Source organism: Coccinella septempunctata, chromosome 7, assembly GCF_907165205.1.
Source record: "Coccinella septempunctata chromosome 7, icCocSept1.1, whole genome shotgun sequence".
In the NCBI taxonomy this organism is placed as follows: Eukaryota; Metazoa; Arthropoda; class Insecta; order Coleoptera; family Coccinellidae; genus Coccinella; species Coccinella septempunctata.
The window spans coordinates 11,719,985-11,740,452 of NC_058195.1; the positions used below are offsets into that span (position 1 = coordinate 11,719,985).

The window sequence follows — 20,468 nt, forward strand, 5'->3', positions numbered from 1 at the left end:
ATAGTCGTGGTGAGCTAGTGGATTTTGAAGATTAGATGTTAAAAAAAATTGTTCTATGAACTTTCAGCGGTGGGGAAAGCGTCTGCAGGTTTTCAAAGATATAAACAAATTGTCAGGTGTACTCGAAGGTGTCAGATTAAGATACTGTATATGCTCTACGTGTCTCTGATGATAAATTCATGTTAATCTGACGGTTTGCGCGGTGGGGCTGGCCGTACGGAGTTGAAGAAGAGTTGAAAATGGTAAAAAAAAGTTTTTAGAGCGTGTCAGATTTTTAGAGGATATGTTAATTGGACCCAAAGGAATCTAATTTTCAAGGGACTGACAATTCGGACGTGACGCGAGGTCACAGCGGTCCTATGAAATTGCAAAAAAAAATCGTTACTTGTATATACTAGAGCGTGTCAGATTTTTATACAGATGGTTAACCTCGGTGTTGCAGACGTGTTGACCCATTAATCTTACATTAATCCTTTGGGGGGTTTTCTTAATCTGATAGTTTCAAGATGATAACAAGGCAGTTTTTTTAAATATCTCCCTTTTCGTACCTCTAATAGTTTCTGTAGTCATTATGAAAGTAGTAGATAATAAAATTCTATACAACTTTTGTCTGAAGCAATTTTGCCTACACTTAACCGTTTTCGAGTTAGAGGGCGATAAGGGCGAGGAGCTAAGCCACACATGCGAAAGGCCAAGGTCAATGTAGAAACCAGTCCAATGTACATTGATCGCCATATATCTCGAAAACATTCAAACGTAGAAAAAATTGCTTCGGACAAAATTTGTAGAAAATGTTAGGCCCTACAACTTTTATAATGAATGCGAAAATAATTTGAAGCCCAGGGAAGGAGATAATTCAAAAAAACTGATTTTTGTGACCTTTATGGCCAATTTTATTGTTTCGACTTTCTGAAACTGTCTGATTATATTTTTTCCGTTATTCTTGAATCATCAGCTTCAATATAAGAAAAAAAGCTACCGCGCTCGAGAATGTACACGTGACTTTTTTTTGCAAGTTTGGTGCCCTCCCACTCATTTCCGTCAAACTTAAATTGTCAGATGAAGAGAATGTATACTTTTCAACATGTAATTAACCACATATATTCTTAATCTGACATGCTCGAGTATATACAATGATTGTTTTTTTTTCTATTCTGACAGACTGTCCTAGATCAATCCTCCTATATACAGGTCCAATTAAATCGAGTAAATCCCAAATTTTCCTCTTGGGCTCCCCAACTATAACTCTGGAGAGATTTATCAAGGCTATATACACTCGATTTTCGAGTGAACTGATTTTTTCCTGCAAATGATTTCACATGAACTATGAAATTTATAAAGAAAAGGGCAGGCGACTGAGATAGATAAGTGGGTAAACAGTGAGTTAAATTGGTGAAAAGAAGAAAGTAAAACTTCCCAAATTCTCTAAATTTCTGAACTTCCTCAACTTTTGTGGAGCAGTAGGTTTGTAGTAATAATATGAAGTTAGCTTAGGTTGGGCATTTAAAAACAGTAAATGTACCTAAGGATAGTTTTTCGAAGAAAATTGAGGTAGGTAAACTGTTTTGGGTGGAATTATTGAACAGCTTCACACTTCATTCTTCTTATGAACTTCAATCAAATGTTATTTTATCTAATGAGCACACTCACCAGTGTATCTCTGTATGTAGACCGTAAATTAATGAATTTTTTCCCAAACAACACGAAAGCACAAATACAAATCGAATTAAATCAAACAATTGACCCCGATTCTATAGAGTACGAACGAGTTTGGTCCATATTAGCTTCCGCAAAGTGAGATGGTCTCTCATAATGAGGATATGGAACGTTAAATATTATACTACCTAGTGAAGATCATCACCTATATTTTATGTAGCGGCTTAGGTTTCATGGTGCGCGATTCTAAACGGTGATATACGTAGGTAGAATCCACTTTTATGAAACATTTATAAACTGGAACTCCCAAACAAAAAATTGTCCATGAAATTGCATTAACGAATATGGTGCATGAGTTTTCAGAATTATACGATGTGCAGAAAGTGAGAATATCGAATTTAAAATATTATTCTCGAATAATAAAGCTATAGAATTGATTTATTCCTCGAACACAGACCAATGCAGCTCGAATTTTATTCAAATTGGTTCATCCAAGCCTACAAAAGTGTTGAAATTATTTCTGAAGTTCGATAAAAGATATGTATTCCGAAAAATGACTATTTTAAATCCTTCTACATATTTAAGTCACTAGAATCAAAGTTGTTCTGGCTTAAATCTCCTTTCTTTGAAATTTTAGTTATCTATAAATAAGTATGCAGGTACCCCTTAGAAAGTGAACATTTCCATTAGGGGCATTAGGGGAGTCCATTCCGAGAGTTTAATAAAGAAAACATATTCTGGCGTTTTTCGTCTACCAAAAATATTTCCTTTTCATTCTTTTTTAATTAGTTGTCCTATTTCTCTCTTAGACAAGCATTAAAGTCACTTAAGTATCGAAATTTACTGTTTGAATTACTTTTTTGGGTTCAGAATTCGAATTATTTCAAATTGAAGTTCTGCATGAATGTGTATGGAAGGTACATCTTTGAAAGTAAATACCTACATACATATTAATGTTAAACTTCAAGAGTTAACTCACAAAAATACAGGGTGAGTCTTTGACTCTTACAAATATCTTAACAGAAGATTCTTTAGGTCAAAAGAAACGCTTTTTTCCTTTACTATTTTTGCCGAATCGGCTCGATTTAAAAGATACAGGCTGTTGAAAAACCATAAAAAAATGTTATTTCTGTTATCTCACAAACAGTTTTATCGAATGAAATGAATTTCGAAATATAGTTTTTCATTTATTTGATGAATCTTTTTCGAATACAAGATATCACCCACGCCTTTCAGTTTTCTCATGAAGACCATTCATTCCATAAAAATACAAAAAATTCAAAGAACCCAACTCTTGAAACAAAGTTGGTTGAACGCTATCCAATGAATATTCGAACCTTGAAGAAATAACAGAATTCGTTATATTTTCTCGTATAATGCGCCATTTTCGAGTAATTCAATGTTCATAAATCGAAAAGTATCTGTAAAATTTGAAAAATTGGGTACTTTGGCTGAATACAACTCTGTTCAAAAGATCCACAGATGTGTAGTGTCACAGATTTAGCTAGTTATTCTGAAGGTAATTTTGTTGTTTTGTTTTCCAGCACAGCTCATTATGAAAAATTAAAATGGCTAAATCTTTTTATCAGGGCCGAATCGGTAAAAATGGTACAGAAAAAAATTTTTTACTTTTGACCTCAAGTATCTACTGCTAAAATATTTGTTTACTTGTGTCTATCTTTAATGTTTCTAAAAATGTTACTCGTATTCCGTGTATTCAATTAATATTTATATTCCCATCATAAATAAAATGCTCAACGGATTATTACATGATTTTTCGGCAGGATTTTCATTTCTGACTAAAGAATCAACGTCGAGGAAAACAAATCTACGAATGTTGCTCATGAAAGATCTCAGTTCTTCATGCCTGAATATTATAACCTTATGTTATTCATCATTTATAGGAAGTGATTCGTACGGTAGGTACTACCTTCGCAAAAGAAGAGATAAAAACTGAAATATTAATCAACTTCCCAAATTTATCATGTCGATCTTGGTTTTGCAACATCCTGAACAGGCATAAAATCTTTCAAAGCCGGAAATATTCATAAAATCTACCATGGGCACGTTTATTAATTCGAAATTCTCGTTACGCTTGAGGTAGAATCCTTCGAACCTTGGATCTGATGGGTTGAATTCAATTTCAACACACATTATTCACTGTCGAATCAGGTTTTTTCATTGCAACAGGTGCCAATCAAAAAATGCGAAAAGATCGTTTAGAAAAATATGATAAATGCATGAGTTATGTGGCACTGATGAAGACTAACAAGACAGAAACCGGTCTGCCTGCCTCTCTTCCGATCTATGCCAGCACGTTTCGTTGTAGTTCCCTTATAAATTTAGACTTTCACTAGTCTCTTTTCATGATGATAAATATAAATGTGAAAAATTTCTGGGATTATCTAAATGTTATTCAAACAAAATCTGCAATCCATGAAAGTTTGTTGTTGCTACATATACTCAGACAACTCGATTAGTATTTTAAATTGCGCTGTTTTTTATGGAAGAAAATAATTATCAAATAACTCTTGACATTCCATTTTTAAACTGCCTGAATTTTTTTTCATTGAGTTGATTCAGATTTCTTTATTTTCGAATAAGTTGTATATCTTTTCAACGACTAGGAATAAGATTTTGATATTTGGTACGAATATGCGACAATAATACCCTTTGAAAATAGTCATAAAAAAATCAGGATTGCTATTCAAAAGAATTATCGAATGTGTCATAAATCTAATTTGAGACACGCTGTACCACATTTTCCTACATCAAAAAGAGCAAAATTCAATATACTACCTATCGGACCTATCGGAGCATATTTACAATAAAAGGAATTTCTTTGATTTACTGAGTTTATCATCAGTTAGAGACTCAGACCTTATAAATACAGGGTGGTGCAGATCGTAACCAAGAAATGTTTACCACGTATTATTCATCAAAAATAAGCCCTAGTTTGTCATTTAAACATATGTCGAGAAATGTTTCCTCTCCGAGATACGGGGTGTTAAAATCATTTAAAAAAAAATATTTTTTATTAATAACTTTCACACTTTTTGCTTAATATCATTTCTTTTCTATTTTACCAGTGGCGTCCGTACTGCAGCGAGACTGAATATTTTCAGATAAAAAAATGATACGCCACTGGTTTTTCAGACAATAAAAATCACTATTTAAATCCTTATTTAATTTGGAGCAAATTCGGTCTCTTGAATTTTTGCTGTACGAGGCACCGTTTCCGGTTAAAAAATAAAACACATTCTCATGCATGAAGAAATCGCCAAAATTTGATATGGTAGGTACATAATAATAATAATAACACGGGTCAACACCAAATTTGACTTCGACTGCAAAGCATAAAATTTCGATAGTTTAGATCCTAATTAGACGAAAAAAAAATATATGGCATGAAAAAGTTTGCTTTTGTGTTTAGGAGACTGATTCAGCGATATCATTTACAATAACTACAAGCAACATGTAGAGCCCATGGCTTGTCTTGATTCCAAACAGGAAAGTCAAAATATGCTTCATAGGCTTCAGAGAGAACGTGAAATGTCTTTAATTCGTATTTCACGTCACGAATTATAATAAATTGACCACATATAAAACAAAATGCATCAGCATCGTATTTACACTTTCTTGACGACATTTTAAGTTTGTCTGGGCTTGTAAACAACACCTTATCGTTGTTTATGACTCGAGTGCCCACTAGTGACAATTTGTAAGGGTAAACACCCCACTCTCATCGCCCGGTTTTTGAATTATTAAAAATTATAAAAAAAAATTAAGAATAAGTATTAATACTATAACTATCACAAAAGCAAACTTTATATCAAAAAAAGGTATATTCTTTTCGTTTTTGTGCATAATTAACCGGAAATTCCTAGTATAAACGTTAGGACAAAGAACGAAAAATTTTTTGTAGAGTCGTGTAATTATTAAACTATTTTTGCTATATCAAATTTTGGCGATTTCTTCATGCATGAGAATGTATTTTATTTTTTTAACCGGAAACGGTGCCTCGTTCAGCAAAAAGTCAAGAGACCGAATTTGCTCCAAATTAAATGAGGATTTGAATAGTAATTTTTATTGTCTGAAAAACCAGTGGCGTATCATTTTTTTATCTGAAAATATTCAGTCTCACTGCAGTACGGACGCCACTGGTAGAATAGAAAAGAAATGATATTATACAAAAAGGGCTCCTCGACGCTCAAAACCTATGTCTCAAATTTCATAAAAATATTTCAAGCAGTGTGAAAGTTATTAATGAAAAAAATTTTTTTTTCTATGATTTTAACACCCCGTATCTCGGAGAGGAAACATTTCTCGACATCTGTTTATATGACAAACTAGGGCTTATTTTTGATGTAGAATACGTGGTTAAAATTTATTGGTTACGATCTGGACCACCCTGTATTATGGCCAGCACTCTTTTACCTCATAACAACTGAAAACTCAATATGAGATTCAAACAAAATCAAATGCTAAATTGTGGCATGAATTTTTTGATTTTTCCCTCATTTTTAGTAGATTTCACGAATTTATTTGATGTTTTTTCAGAAGAACCACAGTCGATTATTCAAAATCCTCACCTCAAGTTCTGAATTTTCAGTGAGACCCTCCCATTTCCGATCTTTCTCTGCTCATAATGCGTTCTCGCTATACTCTCGTACAAATTCCGATTGTCTCCTTCTCCTTTCACTTTCGAGCGATCGGGTTTCAATCTTTTATAACCCATCTTCAAGCCCAAAGTTTTTTTCCCTATAGCTAACATGAATCTCACTCTTATGTGCTGTATAATGTACTTCTCCGTCTTGATCCTGTACCTCCTAGACCTCCTGCTGGAGAACCTCACTGTACTATCTTTACCAACCTCGATTTTCTCCAAGAAATCTCCTGGTTTCTTCAAATGGTTTGTCCTAAAATCGTAGTATTTCACGTTGTCCGTAGAATAGATTGGATTGTGGAAAACAGTCAGACTATTGGACTCTTCTGAACACTCGTATATCACCTCTTCTTGTAGATTCCTGCTGAATTTGAAGATTTTCGTATTTTCTGGTGAAATTCTCGGTTGGTATAATTTCTGCATCGTGATTTCCTCGTTTTTTATCCTTCTCATGTGGCTATTTGGATTGGTTGGAAAACTGAGCCTGTAGTTCCTTGAGCTCTGAAGGAATATCTCGGAAACTTTTTGTTCCTTCATTTTCGACTCTTCGTCTTCTGCTACGTCTCCAGCGTTCGTTTCAGATGATGAAGAGGATGAAATGGCTTCAATCCGATCGAGATCCACATGATTATCGTCCTTAACATCCACGTTGCTGGTGAAGGAAATCAATTCGTCGATGTTTTCGATGGACACCGAGGAATTTTCCTGGTCTTCCGCCTCTTCCTCGCAAGGCATGTCTTTGGAGGTGTCAGGTGGAATGCTCAACTTCATCAGATGGGAACCGTTGTGCTTCCAACCTTTGCTTATGGTCCATTGTTTCAGCCAGTCCGGTTTCACGAAATTCTTCGTTGTCCTGTTCGTTCTGTCCAGGATTTTCCTTCTCAAGTGTCTTCTGGAGCTCGGAGTCCTTGGGGAATTTGGGGTCCAATTTCCTCTTTCTATAGCGATGCAGAAACAGAGGCATCTCAAAACTTTCAAGATACTCATTTTTCATTTTCCTTCTCATAGTTGTGAATTGTCATCAGTACAACTGAGTTATTTTTCCATTCATTCTGAATTACATATCCCAGAAATATTGACGGATCTAATATACGCTGAAAAATTGTCGTAAACACACAAAACACAAAAATGCGAAGCGCATTTATTGCACAAACCTAACACTACTAAAATTTTTCTGAATGTTTCTCTTGAACTGTGGCCATCATCAACCAAACTGAGTAATGTTAAATACTCGAAGCGTAGAGCTATTGAACGGAAGTTAACATGACATTCACACAAAAGGTGTTCAGTCATGTATAAATTATTTTATCTCCCCTGTCGTAGTGGTGTTATTGTTACTAACTTGTGTACACAGTAGTTGCCAGTAGTCAATGCTACAAATACGAGACAGTACACGAAGATCAGACACGAATAGGTGTGGATGTCTTTAATTAATTAATTGCTTAATCGATTAGCTCCATGTTCAACGTGAATGAAGGTGGTTATTTGATCGTAGCTTGGTAGCTTTCCATTTCTCTCGAGAAATCTATTTATATTGAATCATCAACAATTTCCATATTCTTTATGTACGTAATTGCTAGAGAAATTGGAAAGATTTAAGGAATTCTGGTTATTGAATCTCTGCTGGATACGAAGCTATTCTTCTTACTTCTTTTCATTTTAATTGTCCTAAAATTAGGATTTCAGTTCAAAAAATAATCCATGATGGCCTATCCCAAATTTGGTACACACTATATGTGTAAAATTTTCTCTGATCCACTAATCTCTGGCATATTCATTTTGATAAAGAATTCTGCACATAAATGAGAAGTGAAATCTATTCTCATGAATAGGGGAGTATTTGGAAGATACCTCTTGGAGCCTTGATGTTTACTGTTGATGAAACCTAATGTAATGTTGTTTTGTAGTTTTTTATATGTTTGATCGCATATTTTTTGTTCGTATGTATTATTAAAGTGAAAAATAAACATGACAGTTCTGACACCCCATGTAACCTTTATTGGGTTATGAGAAATAAGAAATGAATGAATAAATAAATAAATAAATAAATAAATAAAATATACAGGGTGAGTGTCTGACTCGTACAAATATTGTAACAGTAGATTCTTGAGGTCGAAAAAGACACTTTTTTCCCTCACCATTTTCTCCGAATCTCCTCGATTTAAAAGATACAGGCTGTTGAAAAACCATGAAAATTCTTATTTTCAGTTCTATCTCATAAACAGTTTTATCGAATGAAATGAAATTTGGAATATAGTTTTTCATTTATTTGATGAATCTTTTTCAAACACAAGATATCACCCACGTCTTTCAGTTCTCTCATTATGACCATTACGTACCATAATAATACCAAAAATTCAAAGAGCCCAACTCTTGAAACTAAGTTGGGCGCTATCTAATGAATATTTGAACTTTTTGCAAAACAAAAGTATTCTTCATATTTTCTCGTATGATGCACCGTTTTCGAGTAATTTGATGTTCGAAAATTAAATGGTATCTGTTGAATTTGAAGAATTGGGTACTTTGGCTGAATACAAATCTGTTCAAAAGTTCCACAGATGTGTAGTGTCGCAGATTTAGCTGGTTATTCCAAAGGTAATTTGGTTTTTCCAGGGGTAGCACAGCTCATTATGAAAAATTAAAATGGCTATATCTTTTTAACAGGGCCGAATTGGTAAAAATGGTATAAGAAAAAAGTGTTTCTTCAGACCTCAAGAATCTACTGTTAAAATATTGTTACGAGTCAAAGACTCACCCTGTATACAGGATGTCCCAAAACTAGTAAATCAAACGTCACACCACGATAGAGTAGACCAAATATTATCGAATGACACCAACATTAGTTCAACGAAAATGTACCGTTTCCAAAATAATCAGAATTTTATTAAAATACTTAGAGTTGCCGATTTTCGAACTATTTTTCTGAATCACAGGGCCAGCTTGTGGAAAAGTATATCAATTTTAAATTATATCGAACTAAAATTATTGTTTTATCTCCCCTAATTGAAATTATTTTAAGTAGTTAATCGATAACCTAAGTAAATGTAAATTAAGACAACACTACATTTTTTTATTAGGTACTCAGAATAAAACCCCTCAATAGGGGTGATAATATGGGAGAAAAACGCTATTTTTAATCACAAATAGGCCTTGTGATTGAAAAAATAGTTCGAAAATCGGCAACTTCAGGTTAGGTTTTTTAAGAAACGGTACATTTTCGCTCAACTAATGTTGGTGTCTTTCGATAGTATTAGATCTACTCTATCGTGGTGTGACGTTTGATTCACTGTTTTGGGACACCTGTATGTTGTCAGATTATTCGAGAACAAAAATATTTTTCGGCAGAAAAATCAATCGTGTTGTTTGCATCCTTTGGTAATGATTCATTTTGATGAAATTCAACTTCTTCATTCAACAAAATACTCACCTTGGAAAATACTACTATAGATCTAGAAGTTAATCTGGCTATCAGTTATCAGTTATTTTGTATGAAGCAATATCATCACCTGATTCGTAGATAAACTATAGGAGTAGACAGGTAGCAGCCCCCCTTACAAAATTATCGAGTGCCCATCCATCTCCAAATACTGATATCGACATTTTTTTCCAGTTGAGAAAGAACACTGAGGTTCCTTGCCACCCCTAAAAAACCTCTTGCTATGTGAAGTCCATTGTTAGATTTGGTTTATCTGCTTCTTCAAACAAATAGTGATTAAGATTGAAAAAAAGTTAAATATACCCAATTGAAACCCCTGATAATCCTGATATACCGGGTGTTTCCTAATTGAATGTCAATATTTATGGGGATCATGTTGGTCCCATTTTAAGAAAAAAACTTCATATGAACATATGTCCTAAACGTCTTACCTTTTGAGATACAGGCTGGTATTATTTAGACAGTCAGTGGCACGCCACTGACTGTCTTCAACTTCAACTATGAGCAAATTCGATCTCTTGAATTTTTTTTAGTCCGACGCACGGGTTTCACAAAAAAAATAAAATCTACCTTCGTTTCTTCATGGTGATATTGTCATATGTATGTATTAAGGATATTGTTATGATCATGCAGAGAAACGGTTTTTATTTTTTTAAGCGGAAACCGTGAATCGAATTGAAAAAAGTCAAGTGATCAACTTTGGTAAGAAATGATTGGGAATTTCAAAAATTATTTTTATTTCAGGAAAAATCTGAGGCGTACCATGCATGTCTGCCAAAATATGTAGGTCAAATTACGTACGAATGCCACTGGTAGAAATTAAGAAAAAAGTGATACATTAAAAAATGCCTCTTGATTCATAGTAACCATGTATGACAAATTTCATTGAGATATTTGAAGTGGTATTGTAGATATTGATAATGAATGATTTATTTTTGAAAACTGTACGATCCTCTATCTCAAAAAGGAAGACGTTTAGGACATATGTTCATATAAAGTTTTTTTCTTGAAATGGGCCCAAAAATCACCACCATAAGTATTGACACTCAATTAGAAAACATCCTGTATAGTTTCACTTTCTTTTCCTCTCATTCTCCAGAAGAAAGAAGTCAAGGAAATAACCTTGAAACTGCTATCATCATCTGTCCGCACATCAGTTTTTATAAATTTGATGAAAGTCTATTCTATTACTTGCTTTTGGAAGGAAAATTCCTAAACGATACATCCGACAAATCAAAATGACTGTTTTATGGGAATAAATCGATCGAATTCCATCAAATCCTTCCGTAAACACAACTTTTACTCCATCCGCCTTCCAAGTCGAATCGAATCACTTTCGAATCGATTTCGAAAAAAAGAAAATTCATTCATGTCCGTCAGTTGCGGAAAAATTAACTGAATGAAAACTCCACCGCCGGTTTGCCAGATGTCGTGTCCGTGAAAATAACAATTCGGAGAATACAAAAATGTTTGTCCCACTTTTCGCGTTCAAGAAAGCTGTATCAGTGTATAGATTGTCACTTTCCCAATATAGTCTAGCGATACTATCAACTTTCACACACACACAGCCGGCCGTTTTAATGAAGATTGCCGTAAAAGTCTTCATCTCAACAACATTCGTACTCTGCCGATGTGAAAGAGTGTTTTTGGCCACTGAATCGAGACAAACTGAGATATAAAAATCAGCAGTTACTTGAAGTATTCTTAGTTAAACGAAATTTAAGATATTTTATGTGCTTTCGTATTTTTTCCACACCTTGGCTAAACGAAGCATGTAAATTATTGATGCTAATAAAAGTTATTGTTATTGTTAACGATTTTCTGTTGAATGTTGTTATATTTTCAGATTTTCCTATAAAATGGTATTTCTCTACGATCTTCATACACTGCAGAGGATAATTTGCGAAAATGTAATCATATGTAAAGGGAATCGATTTTGTGAATGCAGTGATCACTAATGTATGGAGGTAGGGAAATTTACAAAATAAAAATTCCACCAGGTTTCTTCTGTTGCAAGTCCTCTTACTCTATTCGGCATTGTGTCAATGAGGTTATCAATGAAAGTTTGAGGAACATCCGTCAAAGCATTGACGAGCTGTTGTAACGTCTGCGGTGGGTCAGGTAAGCGGTGTAATTGCTGTGAAATAGCAGACTACTCATGTTCAATACAATTTTGGTCCGAAGAGGCAGCTGGCCAATCCATTCGGTGTTGGTGGACGAGCACAAGGAAGAACAATAATGCCATCATTGTAAAGTATTTTTCACGTGCTCTTCAAAGATATAGAACAAGTAGGTGTTACAAAATGAAGAGTCTAGTTTGAGATTTAAGATAATGAATTACAGTACCGGTAGATTCGGGTGACTTGGAACAGTCCTGTAACTTGGGACAATTAACCCCCTTGAAGATTTCTTTGTTTCATACCATTTATGAGTGAAGGGACAAATTTATAAGATTGTGTAGCGTTTTTTCGGTTAGTTTAACAAATAATTCCTGTTGAGTTTGCCGTAACCAGAGCGTTTGAATTGACAGGAAAAATTAACGAATTCAGGAGAGTAAAAGCACGTTTTTATGGTCTTTATACTTTTTAGTGTCCTGTACATATTTTTCGCTTTGTGCATGTGTAATTTTTTTTCTGGATACGTGGCATATTGGGATATTAGATATGTCATGAAACAAGGTTTCATGTTGTGTTTCAGGTTGCTTACAAGTCAAACGGCAACACGGATCGCATTCATTTATTTTGTTGTTTCATAGGGTGACTTGGGACAATGCCGAATAGATGCAAGTGGCGCATTGGCAGCAGGAAATATGCCAATTTTTCGCAGGCTATTATTATTTACGTTATTTCCACAAAGAAATCAAAGTTCCCTTGTTTTGTTTAGTTTCTTTACATTTGAGTTGCAATATATTTACTTTCGCTGTAATAGGGGTTTATCATTTAATTTCCTTACCGAATTTCAACTATGTAACCACAAATTCTAATTTTTCAAAACTATACACCGTCCCAAGTCACCTATTTCATTTGAGAGTTGAGAAATCAATAGATTGTAACTTGTGTCCCAAGCCTCCCAAATCAGTGGGTGATTTGGGACAAGTTGAATTTCACAATCGTCCCAAGTCACCCGAATCTACGGTATCTGCGAACATGTGGTCTGACAGTGGGTGGTATTAATTGATAATAATTATCATTGTATATAAGCAATATACCCATTGTTGTTGTTTGAAAGTAAGTATAAATCAAGATACTCTCACTCAGTAGTTTTACACTTTCAGTTTCACGATGCTGCATGATGACTGAATGAAACTAATGCTTAGTGTATTCTTCTCGAATATTCATTCGCTGCTAAGTGCAAATTAGAATGGAAAGGTTTGAATATCCTTTAACTTAAATAATGGAAATCCTTAGAACTTTTTGATATATGGCATTGAATATTATGAGAAATATTGGACGCAAAGTTGTTTTGGATAATTTCCAAAACTTCTGAAGACCTATGTAGTCGCAGATACGGATATTTTCTTAACTGGATGTTCCTAAAAAAGTAATGTAATAATACTTCCTCCTAATGTCCATTAGAGACTGAATTATCTGAGGTTTCTATTGAGTTATGAGGAGTATATTTCATCTTAAATAGAAGCAATATACTATTCATAAAATTCTCAAATATACCAACGTCATTTTTGTTGCCTTTTTGTTATAGGAACAAGTGCGTTATCATTTTACCCAAATGTCTATATTTTCACCAGAATATTTTGTTATAGGAACAAGTGCGTTATCATTTTACCCAAATGTCTATATTTTCACCAGAAGTCTTTCAAGATATGCTATATATCACGTCCTTATTATTATATGGATGCAAATGAAGCTCAAGTCGAACATTAAGCTTGACTGATTTCCTAATATTTTTGTACACAATAAAATTAAACGATCAGAGGGAAATATCTGTTTTCTTGCCAAACTACTGAACTGAGAAAGTCTATGTGGATATTTCTAAGAAGGAAATTTGAAGACTTTTTGAATGAGGTGTCATTTGACTCATGTTCCTCTATTCAAATTCTATTGGGACATCCTGTACAGAAATATCCAAGAAGAGAGGTAACTTTAAAGTAGAATAACGAAGATACAATTGAATAATTCTCCATTTTCGATGAATTTTGAAAATTCCTTTGGAATGGAGCACTGTAAAGAGTTATGCTCTTTTTTGGAGGATTTTTTGAGTTGGTCCGGATGATTTTCATGATCAAAGTGACAACTGAATCGACTCACCTCCGCCCAATAATCAAACTGGGTATTTAAATTCCTTAATCAAAAGAGACAACACTGATCACACTAACTACTACTGGGTAGTCGCGTGCCAAACACAATCGTTTTTTTTTTTACGCGCGCACCTTGGTCTTGAAATTCGTACAGCGCGGCCGACCGCGATGTATCTGAGCGGAGAATTAAATCGGTAGAGGTGAAATTAAGCGGCGTATGAACAACGTCCGTAAGCAGCAAGGAGATACATACTGCTAAGAAGAAATTTCACGAGTGACGGTGATCCATAGATGTGGAAAGTTGAGGATGTGGTTTGTCGGAAGTTGGTGGATGAGGATGTATACTTTCTTTTGGCTGAGAACGATTGTCGTCAATTGCCCAATCAATTTACCTGGAATTCGTCGGTTTTTTCTTAATATCACAGTCAATGGAATGCATTGAAGATATGTGTGCTTTAGTTGGGGAGCCCAAGAGGGAAATTCGGTATTTAATTGAGCGTGTCAGATTATAATATAAGGGGAGAAACCTTGGATCTTGTAGGGAACCTCTACCAAAAATTAGATCTGTATAGGGGATTGTCTAAGACAGTCTGTCAGAATAGTAAAAAAAAAAACGATCGTTGTACATACTCGAGAGTGTCAGATTAAGATATATGTGGTTAATTACATGTTGAAATGTATATATCCTCTTAATCTGACAATTTGAGCCTGAGGAGAATGTGTGGGAGGACGCCAAATTTGCAAAAAAAACGTCACTTGTACATTCTCGAGCGCGGTGGCTTTAATTCTTAATTTGAAGCTAATGATTCAAGAATAAGGAAAAAATTTGATCTGACAGTTTCAGCAAGCCGAAACAATAAAAATTGGCCATAAAGGTAATATGTTTTTGAATTATCTCCTCTCCTGGGCTTCAATCTGTTTTCGCATTCATTATAAGAGTTGTAGAGCATAACATTTTCTACAAATTTTGTCCTAAGCAACTTTTTCTACGTTCAAATGTTTTTGAGATATGGCGATGAATGTACATAAGACTGGGTTTCTACATTAACCTAATCTTTCACATGTGTGGCTAAGCTCCTCGCCCTTATCGCTCTCTAACTCAAAAACGGTTAAGAATATGTAAAATTGCTTCAGACAAAAGTTGTATAGAATTTTATTATCTACAATTTTCATAATACAGAAACGATTAGAGTAACAGGAAGAGAGATATTTAAAAAAAAGATTTATTAGATTTATTACTAGAAGAGTTGCTCGTTCAGAATATTTATCACATTTTCATCTACTTTTATTGAAAAATCCTGAAAAAGATGGGTTCAGTTAAAAATTCGTCAAGACCGAACGGTTGCGCCGAGATGGATGAAATTCTCAGATTTATTACTAGAAGAGTTGCTCTTCCAGAATATGTATAACATTTCCATCTACGGTTACTTTTATTGAGAGATAAACGACTCGAAAGCTGACCTTCGAAAATCCTGAAAAAGATGGGTTCAGTTAAAAATTCGTCAAGACCGAACGGTTGCGCCGAGATGGATGGAATTCTCAGATTTATTACTAGAAGAGTTGCTCTTTCGGAATATGTATCATATTTTCATCTACGGTTACTTTTATTGAAAGATAAACGACTCGAAAGCTGACCTCTGAAAAATCCTGAAAAAGATGGTTCAGTTAAAAATTCGTCAAGACCGAACGGTTGCGCCTTGATTAACGAAATTCCCAGATTTATCACTAGAAGAGTTGCTCTTTCAGAATATGTATCACGTTTCCATCTGCGGTTACTTTTATTGAGGGATAAACGACTCGAAAGTTGACCTTCGAAACCTCATGAAAAGATGGGTTCAGTTAACAATTCGTCAAGACCGAAGGGTTGCGCCGAGATGGATGAAATTCTCAGATTTAATACTAGAAGAGTTGCTCGTTGAGAACATGTATCACATTTCCATATACGAATACTTTTATTGAGAGATAAACGTCTCGAAAGCTGACCTTCGAAAAATCTTGAAATAGATGGTTTAAGTTAAAAATTTGTCAAGACCGAACGGTTGCGCTGAGATGGATGAAATTCTCAAATTCAATACTAGAAGAGTTGCTCGTTGAGAACATGTATCACATTTCCATAAACGGTTACTTTTATTGAGAGATAAACGATTCGAAAACTTACCTTCGAAAAATCCTGGAAAAGATGGGTTCAGTTAAAAAGTTCGAACGGTTGCGCCGAGATAGATGAAATTCTCAGATTTATTACTAGAAGAGTTACTCTCACTCAATTGCTGATCAATTAATATAGTAGACTGAAAAATTGCAAATTTAGGTAAGAAATTAGATCGACCCTGAGACCGCTTTACCACGTGACGGCTGCTCCTGTGTGAGTTTATAAAAGAAGGCATTTTACGTACGAAGCCGCAGGTTTAAGTATAGAGTCTCTCTACCCTCCATAGAATAGACTTCATCATCGGTCTCCGACTCATGCAATCTCGATGGTATTGCCAAAGAGCACTTTCTTCGGAAGCGAGCAGATAGATACCTACCTCTCCACTCTCCAAGATATCGGACTTATCAGAGTTGCATGCGGCCATGCCAATGACATTGAGATACAGAATGTGGGCCAACTAACTGGGACGATACTGCATAATCAAAACAGTATTGTTGTTGGTACTCATTCGATATACTACGTGATTTTTTTTTTGTAATTTCCGGAAACTTTTGCACCTCCGTGCGAAGGATCTTCATCTATATGTCGATCGATTCTTGCCTGGTAGATCCGTCAAGGTTGGAGACGCTGCAAAAGTATGGTTCAGAAGAATAATCAGTAATTGAAGGTTACCGCTGACCATATGTCAATATCTGGCTATTATTCTCTCGTACTGCTCGCTTAATTAACTGACAACAAATACAATATATATAAACCAATCATACTTGAACATATATTCTCAACAAAAACCAGCAAACATGATTCTTGCCACCCACCAAAGGCGATACATCATACATCATTATCCGAATCAATAGATATCCTCTCATTTTATATCTTCAAAGTCCAAAAGGTTCCATACTAAACTATTCTGCGGTTGCGGAATACTTATATATGAGTAATGATAAATTTCGAAAGGCTCATTGCTCGGGCTGTGGGGGGGCAGATAGGTGCGGAAGGGCTCTTTGTGTTCCTTAGGATCTCTAGTTTGTAATCTACTCTGTAATCTGTGTTTGTAATCGACACCATGATTTGTACCACAATACAATGCAACCATCCTAGTATCTTCCGAGCGTTTCGTTTGAATGTTGGAAACCTTCCTACAACCTATAAATTGCAAAAACTTGCTGGAGAACACGATCTGGATGACATCTGGTCCAAAGGCGGTTCCAGGAGTGATTTTGGGGGTGGGGGGTTTAATATTTTGTATTAGAAATTCTGTTAGGTGTTTGTTGATATAAAAAAGGTATATCTTTATAATTGTATACAGGTTGTTTTCAAAGGTGATGCTTTTTTTGACACAGGGTAGAACTTATCAAAATAAGTCGTTTCACCAAACATTGCCTGTATAAAATATTCAAGATGGCTGAGATACAACCCCTAGGAGTTCGACAAAATTTAATTGAATTTCAAGTAAGGGCCTGTGGAAGGTGTCTCCGGCAACGCAAAAACGAAACAAAACATAAACATATGGCTGGACAATGAAGGGTTGAGTACCAAGTTTATGGGATAAGATACATCAGGTCACTTTTGAGAGAATCATAACTGTTGTATCGTGCAATTTAGGGTGAAAAAAAAATGTAGAAAATCGAGGTAGTTTCTTGAAAGTGAAATCTAGAAATTTCATCTCCATATATATAAGACACCCTATATACAGTTTTGAATTTTATTTCTAGTTTTTCGTAGAATTAAAAAAAATATATTTGTCTCCCTATCAAGAATAATTCTCAGAATCGATAGATATATCCACATCTTGAAAATACAAAATTGCTGAATACAATCTGTTCAACCTCTAGCAACCTTATACACAGTTGAGGACTTTATACCATACCACCACACATTTCTTATATGGTGAGAGGAACTCTTTTTATGAATGAATTCAACAAAAGATTTTAGAACGCGTTTTGATTTAGATTTAACGTCTTCGTTGTTATAACTCGAATTTTGGAAGTTTTGTGATTTATTGGTCAGGGTTCAATACTTGATAAATAATATAATCGATATAAGATTGAGGAAATAAAACATTACGAAACTATTAATCGTTCATTTTTAATTTCGAGAAATATGTAATTTCAGTCAGTTAGATTTTCCTGTCAGTCAGAAAATCTCTTCACCTCCACGCTGATGGTTCTTGATGGCTGATAAAATATATTGTGGTAACTTTTCTCAAAGCAAACCAATTCCAGAAAAAAAGCCACTTTTTCATGTTGAAAAAATATTATTGATTGACTGGGAATACTTGAATTTATTATTGCTCATTGAAATTTCAGCCTCCTTCGGCTGTAAGGACTACGAGCCACCACTGTTTTTAATCATTATTAATTACCAATCCCTTTCATAAAAGCAGCTCTAACGCACAAAAATACTGTATTTTTGGAATCGTCAATTTAAGCTCGAATAAGAATGATTAACAATGATATAACTGGCAAAAAGCCATCCCTATTCAACGAAACTTTCAATCAACTCACTTGAGAAATATGCCCAATTTTCTCGAACTTCGATTGTTCTTCTTGAAAAGAAACCAGTTGGACTTTTCCACGAAATAAGCGAAGATTACGATGTTCCAGAAATTTTCACTGGAATTACCGAAGCGATTAGAACATTTCTTCGTTCTCACAAATTTCACTGAACCTATTGTCTTCTTATTCGATTTTCTCAATTCACTAGGATAACTTCTCATGCTGTAGCTCGCAAAACAATGATAAGGTACATTGAAAAATTATATCTGAATGAAAATAAAATTTAATGAATACAATGGCCGAAAAATTATTTCACATTTCTGTTTTAAATGTGGCCTTATTCAATCTCCTATACATGAATCACGATGTTAATGTTGAATTATTCAATTATATCAGATTCATTTATTCCAATTAGTAGTTTTTACATCTTTAAACACCTGTCACATTTGTTAGGTAGTAGGTACTACGTTCTTTGTTGTACCTATCTGTTTGCGTCATTCATTATACATTTGGACGTTATTGAAGTGTTGTCTTCAATCATTGATTTGGATCAATTCGAACAGAATTGTGACTGGTCCATTATTATTGAATGCAGTGTTTCCACAAATGATTATAACTTATAGCTACACAGTGGGTCATTGAAAACGAAATGCAGGCTTTTGTAATTCGGCAGAACCGAATTAGTCTTTGACTCGTACAAATTTTCAAGAGTTTATTCTTGAGGTCAAAAGAATAATTGTTTTTCTTTACCATTTTTTCCGAATCGGCTCGGTTTAAAAGGCTGTTGAATAACCGTAATAAAATGCTTTTTTTTTAAATTTCTCTTAAACGGTTTTATCAAATGATATGAATTTCGGAATATACTTTTTCATTTATTTGACTAATCTTTTTCGAACACAAGATATCACCCACGTCTTCCAGTTTTCTCATTATGACCATTACGTATCATAAAAATACCAAAAATTCTAAAAACCCAACTCTTGAAAGCTAAGTTGGACACCATCTAATGAATATTTTTTATTAAATAATATTTTTTAGCTCATTGCTGGTCAGTGGGAGGTTGAGTTTGAATAGCATTATGCTAGACTTCGCCTTTGCTGACTTGGTCATGAGAGTATATATTTTTTTATAGGTTTCTAATGAAGACGTCATTTATTTATTTATTTATTTATTTAATATTTGAACTTTTTGTAAAATAAAAGTATTCTTCATATTTTCTTGTATAATGCGCCGTTTTCTAGTAATTTGATGTTCAAAAATTAAAAAGTATGTGTGAAAATTGAGAAATTGGGTACTTTGGCTGAATACAACAGTGTTTAAAAGATCCATGGATGTATAGACTCACAGATTTAGCTAGTTATTCTGAAGGTAATTTCGTTTTTCCAGGGGTGGCACAACTCATTATGAAAACTTAAAATTGCTATATCTTTTTATCAGAGCCGAATCGGAAAAAATGGTATAGGAAAAAAGTGTTTCTTTTGACCTCAAGAATCTACTGTTTAAATATTTGTACGAGTGAAAGACTCACCCTCACACGTCGATTTTTTATTCCAAGGGGATAACTTCTAAGATCACATTCAAAACCGTATCGCTTCAACCCTTAGATATTAGTGTTAGAACTCCAGCCCCTATATTTTGAATAGGGAAGGTGGTGTGAATGATACTTCATTTCGAAGGCTTTTCTATTCTGAGTTCAGCATATACTTTTTTCCATTCAATTCATTCGTTTCGAAATATTCACATTTAAATGACGATATCCAGTTTTTTCCTTCCTTGAAACCACTCTGGTGTTAATGAAATGGATATTTATC

At 34.4% G+C, this 20,468-nt stretch overlaps 1 protein-coding gene across 2 annotated transcripts in view; it reads right to left on the bottom strand.

The window, feature by feature from the left end:
• The window catches only part of LOC123317227, a 51,746-nt gene extending 37,491 nt beyond the window's left edge, over nt 1-14,255 (bottom strand). Inside the window, exon 1 of one of the 2 annotated variants that reach the window (XM_044903644.1) lies at nt 14,024-14,255. Coding sequence is in view for 1 of the 2 variants with exons in the window: in XM_044903643.1 (XP_044759578.1) it covers nt 6,249-6,859 (611 nt within the window). In the remaining variant the exon portion in view is untranslated. Of the gene's footprint in view, nt 1-6,248; nt 6,874-14,023 lie in introns of those variants that run through there. The other variant, XM_044903643.1, reaches the window with a different exon arrangement.
• Between the last annotated feature and the right edge of the window lie 6,213 nt (nt 14,256-20,468).